The sequence below is a fragment of the Juglans regia genome, chromosome 16 (genome assembly GCF_001411555.2).
Source record: "Juglans regia cultivar Chandler chromosome 16, Walnut 2.0, whole genome shotgun sequence".
In the NCBI taxonomy this organism is placed as follows: domain Eukaryota; kingdom Viridiplantae; phylum Streptophyta; class Magnoliopsida; order Fagales; family Juglandaceae; genus Juglans; species Juglans regia.
Window position 1 is genome coordinate 3,142,894 of NC_049916.1, and position 8,847 is coordinate 3,151,740.

The window sequence follows — 8,847 nt, forward strand, 5'->3', positions numbered from 1 at the left end:
GATCTTCATGAACAGCACCGTCCGTATAATTCTAAAGATCCCTGCGACTGAGACCCATCATTAGTGTTTGAAGCATAATCATGATCAAGTAGTACTCCACATGATAAACCAGGTGGTGTAAACTATTCAAAAATTATTCATACTTTTTTCTGCCATGTCCAAGCTTCACCAACAGTTTAACCCACGAAATTTAATTAATTTTTTAATATTATTATTAGTTTATTTATTATATTTTAAAAATTTTAAAAAAATTATAATAACAAAACGAAATGATATAAATTGAGATGAGTTAATCGCAATTTAGCACAGGGCGTTTGAAGCTGCTAGGATCTTGATTCCAAAAACACAAGTTCTATCTACAGAAAAACCTAACACACCTGTTCATATTTATAAAATATTCAATTACAGGACTGAATTGCAACTGACACAACTACTCAGGTAGAGACAGACCAAATCTAAGTAATCTCCCCGGTCCAGCAAGGAAAAGAAAACGACCAGCTGAACATGGCGGAGATTTACATATTGAAATATTAAGAACACCTAAAGAGATTACAAATCTTAAAGAGTAGCCCTGCAACTGCCAAAAACTCCATTGCAGCAGCCACCCGAGACACAATTATCTAACCCACTACCATGCATGGACAAAACAGACTACTTAACCAAGAAAAAAAAAATTACAATTAGAGCACCCATATACAAATGGAGATGGAAATCAAGAAAGAATAGATTCCCAGTCAATCTCGTACGAAGGGTACGTTTGCAACTTGAAATTCTCCGAAGCAATATCCCACTGTAGCTCATCTGAGTCGGGGAACGTAAGATCCGACAAAGGGGAAGACCCTGCTGACACGTCGCTCTCGGTCATCACCGGCGACGAGGATGTTTCCACCATGTGACAGTTCTCCGAACTCTTCGACTCCGCCTCGCCAACAACAGTCGACATGGCTTGCTTCGATTTCCTGCTCGAACGGACCGGCTTCTCTGCTTTGCCTTGTTTCTCAGAGTTGGCCAAGCTTTCGCAAATGGCATGGAGCTTCGCGTCCACCGAGGAATGCAGAGGCTCGTAATTGCTGTGGTCGCGGAGATTGGGGAAATTGAGCCTGGCGAAGTCTCCGCGGAGCTTGTAGGCAGCCCTGTCGTAGGCCAAGGCAGCTTCTTCGGCGGTGTCAAAGGTGCCGAGCCAGAGCCGCGTACGGTTCTTCGGAAGCCGGATCTCGGCGACCCATTTTCCCCAATGTCGCTGCCTGACTCCTCTGTAAAGCTTGGTGGGCTTTGGAGGAGACCCAACATGCTTCATTGGGATGGGTTTAGGACACAAAAAGCTAAGGGTACTGCCACCCTCTTGCTGATGTGCTGATGGTAATTGATGGTAAAAGTGCTGGTTTTGGGGCTGGATCTGTGCTTGGATGTGGTGGATCTGAGATGGGGTCAGCTGGTTCAGGCCAAGTGACCCCAGTTGCTCAAAACCAACTGGGTTTTGACTCGAGAATCCGTCGGAAAACCCCAGCGTGGTCGTCGAGCACGAGGTTGAGCAACCGTCAGGGTAGAAACCCGGCTGGGTTTGGATGGAGGGAGAGAAAGAAAGGTGGTAATTATCGAAATTAGAAGGAGAAGAGGTTGAAGATGGATACGGGGTTGTTGAGGGGGAGCTGACTGAGGAAGCACTTTTCATAAAAGGTTCAAGTGCTTCCATTAGCTCACCCCCATAGCCATAGGTGGCTGACTCAAGTTGTCTGCTACTATAAAAATCCATCGTAGCTGCCATATATGCCTTAAAAACACTCCACTTGAAAATTACAGATTTTTCAAACCAAAGGAGAAGAAGTAAGAACCTGGTTCTTAACAAAACTAAAGAACAGGTTTCGGTTCTAAAGACAAGCAAAAAACAAGATAATTAGAAAAAAAAAAAATATTATCTTCAGAGAAAGATCAAAGAGGTTTAAAATAGACAACCTCTTCTAATCCAAAAGCCTAAAAAACCAACCTTGAGGGATCAAAAATAACCCTCCAAGCCGATCCAAAGAAAAATGAAAAGAAAACGACTAAAATCTACTAGAAATAAAAGGGAAAAAAAAAAAAGGTTTTTCTTTTCCAAAATACAAAAAAACCTGGATCTCGATTCTGAAAACACCTGGCTTCCGGAAAATCCGTCTAAGTTTGCTTCTTGTACATTTTAAAACAAACCCAAAAATCAGAACTTGAAAGACAGATGATTAACAGAAAGGGATTCAGAGAAGCGGGGAGTTACAGTTGGGGAGGGGGACGGGGAAAAAGGGATTCAGAGAAGAAGACGAACAATCCGAGTACAGCAGGCGCTCTCACTCGCTTTTTTTTCTTAGAACTTTTTGTGAATATCTATGTGTAAGACGCTCACTTTGTTTTGTCTCCCGAACTCACTTCTCCTACCCCCATTATATAAGAGTCCCGGGGCCTTGATTCTCTCGCTTATCCACACATCTAATCTTTAATTATCTCACTCTAATCTCACTTTACTTTCTTTTTGTTTCTTTTAATTGTAACGCCCTCTTTCCAGGAGCCAGCTTGTATTTATGACGTGAGCATCCTTTGATCAACGCTCACCTATGACCAATAAATGTCTGACATATACAGTAAAAACTGACACCTGTCCTTAGATAACTGCCAGATGTCCGTAAATTAACTGTTTCTAGTCTCTCCTGCGCTTACTTGACTAAATTATGAGAATCAAATAATACATACGATCGTGGAATATATAAATATTATATAATATTTTAAAATTAAAAATAAAATTTATTTATAAAAATTAATTTTTTTTAATATAAATTTTATATTTATTTATATTTTAAAATAATTATATAACACTTATATATTTACGTCCATAAATATTCTCGCAGGTGTTTTCAAACTTCAGACGCCCATTTATTAAATACAAATTGTCTGGTTTGATTCTTGAACGCAAGTATGATATAAAATCTTATCCGCACGTTGAGGTGGTGAATAGAAAGTTGATGGACGGCTTGTGATCGATGAATGGGTTGTCCACTCTCTCTCTCTCTTCTTCTTTTCTTTTAAACTAATATTAAATTATTAATAGAGTTTTATCAGGAACTTTGATTGGCGTCATCCACCCCATCCATATAAAATGAATACAATTTATTAAATTACCATAATCAACAATATTTTCTTAGAAAAATTCTATTTATTATGCTGTCATTTTGCTTTTATCCCACTACGATAAGATAATAATTTTTCTTTTCTTTTTCAAAAAAATTCACATTTATAAAAAAGAACAAAAATAAAATTACAATGTCGCATATAGAATTAATCCGTTTCTGTCAAAAGTCTCCAAAGGTGGGGGGAAAAAAAAACAAAAAGTTAATCAAGGCACTTCATTTTTCAATATCTTTTGTTATGTTATTATTTTCTCTAGCTTATTCTTAGCATTATTGTTTCTCTTTTCAATATTCAGAATATGTTATCAGTTGACTTTTAATTTAATTAGTAATTTTTTTCTTTGTAGTAATAAAAAGAGAGTAAAATATTTTCTTAATTAGAAAGTAAAAAAAATAAAATTCTAGCAAGAGTCTCCCACGGGAAGACTAGTATTGTTCATTGATATAACACAGTTTAAAATTTTAAAAATAATCAAATGAGAATAAATATGATAATTCTACAAACAAAATTGAAATTAATAACTACAATCAAGGTGCATGATATGAGCGACAGCCACGATATATAATAACCTCTCCACGATCTAAATACATCATTCAAAAGAAAGAACAATACTTAATTTACAAGTCAATTGGTTGTTTAATAATTGAAGAAAGTCATATAGTCTTGTGATCGATCACCAAATATTAACTATATATATATATATATATAACATAATTAGGTAGGGTCATAATTAATGGCAATATGGCATGGACCAAAAATAGGAAAGAAAAAAAGCATCCTACACAAGGCCAAAGGAAATAGCAGCCGTAGGATGATGGAGAAGAGGTCCACCTACAACCAATATATGACGTCACCTTCATAGATCAAACGTCGGAGATGGTCCCTATCTGGGAGTAGCCACGTAAGACATAGCTGGCTAAGAACCCTAGGGAAGGTGAGGATGACAGTTGAAGAATTCTCGAAAGAAATAACCATGATTAGATTGAGTCAACTCTAGTTGGGTTCCGGCGGGGTTTACGGCGTAAGGTAGGTAGCACCGTAGCAGAGACAGAGCCGAGTGAAGTGGTGGACACGTGGGTGTGGGGGACTGGAGATCTACTATTGCGGCGCCTGATGCTCCCCACTCCATAGCCATTGATATCTTCACCTTAGAATCTACGGATGACCTTTTCAAAGTCAATGTCAGTGCCCACGAGCTAAATGCCATTCGTCTGCAGAGATTGACTACGGACTCCACACTGACACGTGTCATTCTTATGACTACGGACTCCACACTATTACAAACTCGAGTCTTTTATTATTGCTACGAAAATGCTACTATCATTTTTAAATTATAATTATAATTTTATTTTTTATTTAAATATATGTATTTTACACATAATTATATATATTATTGTAAAAAAATAAAAATAACAAATCACATATTAGTATACAATTTAAAAAATGATAAATAAAATTTTTTTTATTATTATTACGAAGCATTAATATAAATAATAAATATATTTTTGTTATTTTTAACTTCTATTTAAAAGACTAGTTTCTTAATTTATTTATTTTTTCAAATCTCACAAGGACTTATATTTAATATAATTATTATAAAAATATCATTATGATTTCAAATATACAAATGAAAGAATGTTTTATTAATTCGTGCAATGTTATATATAATATATGTATAAGTTGGATATTTTTTAAAAATAAATATGAACAAATCTAAAACTTACCTAAAAAAATATATTTTTAATAATATACTTTATTTAAAAAAAAATCTATTATTTAAAAAAATTTGCAAAATTTGCACAAAGTATATAACATTATATAAAAAATAAAAAATAAAAAAACTAGAATCGGTGTTGACCAAACAAAAGAGGTGGCTGGCCGGAATGTTTGATGGGACCCATCCCCATCAGAAGATGAAAAAAGCATATTTTTTTTTAAGTTTTCACGCGGTTTCAGTCACTCTCTCCACTCTCACGCGGCCGTTTTTCTTTCATTGCGGCAAAGGATGGAATTCCGCCACGTGTCCTTATAGTGACCCGTTACGACAGCGATGGTCACCATCCACTACTTTGCTTGAATTGTGGCGCATAATTCCCGTTATGGTTTGGTTTCTGATTTTTGTATCCGACTCTAATGTCTAAAAACCATAAATATTACTTTTTATCATACATTTTATTCTTTTTAGTCATAGTCTTGGTTTTAGAAGAAACATTTTAAGTGATTTTTTCTTAAAGAATTGACATATTAATACAATATAAGAGATCGTTATGATAAATGAATTTTATAGTATTTATTGTTACTTGTGTGAGTATATATTAAACAATATTAAAATTTCAAAATATTATAAGATTCATTTTATATAATCGACACATATTTTCGTGAAGCGGTAGCTATGTAATAAAACATTTTATTATTCTTAATTATATTGATTGATACAACATATTTTAATATCAATTATTTAAATAAAAAAGATATTTAAAGCATATTATATAACGATGTGATTAAGAATGCTAAATTCAAAGCGTAGAATAACACTTGCTTGAACTAAAAAGATTGAGGTAGAAAAGAATTTCACCATTGAGTTAAAACACATGGATGAAAATATATATGCTTTCACCAAGAAATTCAGCAACATGCAAAAAACAAATTAAAAAAAAAAAAAAATGTAACGAGATCACTTACCAAAGGGTAAAGGGTAAGTTAGGGTGCCAAGGTCAAGGTCAAGTTCATCAGGTTCCACTCAAATAGCAAAAAAGAAATGATATTTGTAATCATATAATACATAAGTGTCACATACTACTCTTTAAAAAAAATGAATAAATATAAGATTTGTATGAGAAAATTAATTTTTTAATAGTAAATTTTATTTTTTTTTAAAAAGAGTGTACGACATTTACACAATTTATAACTGTATCTAGAATTATTCAAAAAGAAAATACCATTGTACAAAGGAAGATAAAAGATCAAGACCCATAAAGTTATAATATAAACCAAGTTTGACAAATATTATTTAATATTGATCCCTTCCGACGTTTCATCACAATATATATATTCTTTGTAATTATTTGACAATTACATTTATTTTTTGGCCGTAAGCCAAAAAAATATAAATTAAGAACTCATAATTAACAGAACCTTCTGTATAATTTTTATTAGATAAGAAATCTCCGAGCAATATTAAATATTCATGCTAGCAATATTAATGCTACATACATGCATGTAAACCGTGAGAAAACAAATTAATTGAAAAGAAAAGTTACATAATTCTCATATATTTTTTGTTATCACACGGCCTCATGTCGATTGTTCATGATGCAACTTCAATCAAGAAAGGTAAAGATCGAAGAAGAAAGAAGTAAAAAATACTTCTGATATTATTCAATGTAATTCTGTACATCAGTTTACCATCTATTTATATACAAGGAGTTTAACTAACTCATAGTAAAAGACTAAAAACAGAAAGTAACTAAGCTGTAACCCAGAAGGACTAAAAAGAAATTTACAACTTAAACTGAAATGAAATTTACATTTACAATAGTCCCCCTCAAGATGAATGATATATATTATGAACATTCATCTTGGATAACAAAGAATGAAAAACATTAGAACCAAGAGGCTTAGTTAATAAATCTGCTAGCTGATGAGAGGATGAAACATGCAGTGTTCTGAGCAGTCCAGCTTGAATTTTTTCTCTAATAAGGTGACAATCCAATTCAATATGCTTTGTTCTCTCATGAAAAACGGGATTGGCTGCAATATGAAGTGCAGCTTGGTTGTCACAAAATAGCAAAGATGGCTGAGAATAAGACTGGTGAAAATCATTAAGCAAAGACTTTAACCATGTTAATTCACAAACTGCATAGGCCATGGATCGATACTCAGCTTCTGCAGAGGATCTTGATACAGTAGTTTGCTTCTTGGATTTCCAAGAAATCAGTGATTCACCAAGAAACACACAGTAGCCAGAAATAGACCTTCTTGTATCAGGACAACTTCCCCAATCCGAATCAGCAAAGGCTTTCAAGTGAACTGTAGATGATGCTGAAAGAAAGATACCTTGGCCTGGTGCCATCTTTATATATCTAAGTATTCTGAGAGCAGCTTGTACATGAGGAACTCTAGGAGATTCTAAAAATTGACTCAAGTAATGAACTGAAAAAATGATGTCTGGTCTAGTGTGAGTGAGGTACAACAACCTGCCTATAAGTCTTCTGTAGGCAGTTGGATCTTCAAGTAATTTGCCATCAGACTTGGAAAGTTTACAGTGGGAATCCATAGGGAAGTTTACTGGTTTAGAAGCCAATACACCAGCATCAGATAGCAACTCCAGTGCATATTTCTTTTGGCAAATGGAAATGCCCTTTTTGGATCGAGCTATTTCCATCCCTAGGAAATATTTAACAGGACCTAAATCCTTTAGTTTAAAGTGTGCACTTAAAGACTCTTTGATATTCTGAACAACAGAAATGTTACTACTGGCCAATAGTATGTCATCTACATACACCAAAAGAGCCACAAAACAATCATCTGTTTGCTTAGTAAACAATGAATAATCTGATTTGGATTGTACAAATCCCAAATCAACCAAGGCTGCAGTAAACTTGGAGTTCCACTGCCTAGAAGCCTGTTTCAATCCATACAAGGATTTTTGTAGTTTGCAAACTCGAGTGTCCCCCTTGTTAAGATACCCAGGTGGTGGTTTCATATAGACTGTTTCATCTAAATCACCATAAAGAAATGCATTGTTTACATCCAAATGCACTAAATGCCAGTTATGAATTGTGGCCAAAGATAGAAAACACCTCACTGTCACCATTTTTGCAACTGGGGAAAAAGTTTCTAAGTAATCAAGCCCTTCCCTTTGAGTATAACCTTTGGCAACTAATCTTGCCTCATACCTCTCAATCGAGCCATCAGTATTAAACTTTGTTTTATAGACCCACTTACAACCAATGGAGTTTTTATCTGGTGGAAGGTCAGTGAGAGTCCAGGTATTATTTGATTCTAAGGCAGCTAACTCAGTGGACATAGCATCTCTCCAATGAGGATGCTTAACAGCTTGATGATAAAAATCAGGTTCCTTTTGAGATGATATAGAGATGCTAAAAGCTTTATGAGAAGGAGATAAATGCTTGTATGATAAAAATTCAGAAATGCCGTATTTGTTACCTGATGTTATATCAATTGAGCCAAGAGATGATGTGGTAGGGGTAGAAGCTGCTGAAGATGCTAAATTGCAGTGATAATTTTACAAATAAGCAGGAGCTTTGTGTTGTCTGGTGGATTTTCTAAGAGGAGGGAATTGAGTCATATCTTGAAGTGAAGGAATGTGTGGATTTTGTCTTGAATCACTTAAGAATTCTGGTATAGAGACAGAATTTGAGCTGGTATTTGAATCATTTGACAAGCAATTATTATTTGGAATGTTAGAAGGATGTGATATATGATCTGTAATTGGATGAGGCAATACAAACTCAGATGGTAAGCAAGTCTGCTGTGAAAAAACTTTGGTCTGAAAAGGAAATATATGCTCATGAAAAACAACATCTCGAGAAACAAAAAAACTGTGAGAGTCTAGATCATATAACTTGTATCCTTTTGTTCCAAAAGGATAACCAACAAATATACATTTTCTAGCTCTAGGGGAAAATTTGGATCTGTTATTGCTTAAAGTAGAGGCATAACATAGACAAC

General features: G+C 34.4%; 1 protein-coding gene across 1 annotated transcript; it reads right to left on the bottom strand.

Moving 5' to 3' along the window:
• Positions 1–357: 357 nt before the first annotated feature.
• On the bottom strand, positions 358–2,383 carry LOC109012466 (ethylene-responsive transcription factor RAP2-4-like). Its single transcript, XM_018994116.2, has one exon. The coding sequence runs from the start codon at positions 1,763–1,765 to the stop codon at positions 713–715; it is 1,053 nt and encodes a 350-aa protein (XP_018849661.1). The 5' UTR covers positions 1,766–2,383; the 3' UTR covers positions 358–712.
• Between the last annotated feature and the right edge of the window lie 6,464 nt (positions 2,384–8,847).

What these genes read in the sequence shown, in the direction of transcription:
- LOC109012466 (XM_018994116.2), bottom strand. Translation starts at nt 1,765, where the DNA reads ATGGCAGCTACGATGGATTTTTATAGTAGCAGACAACTTGAGTCAGCC.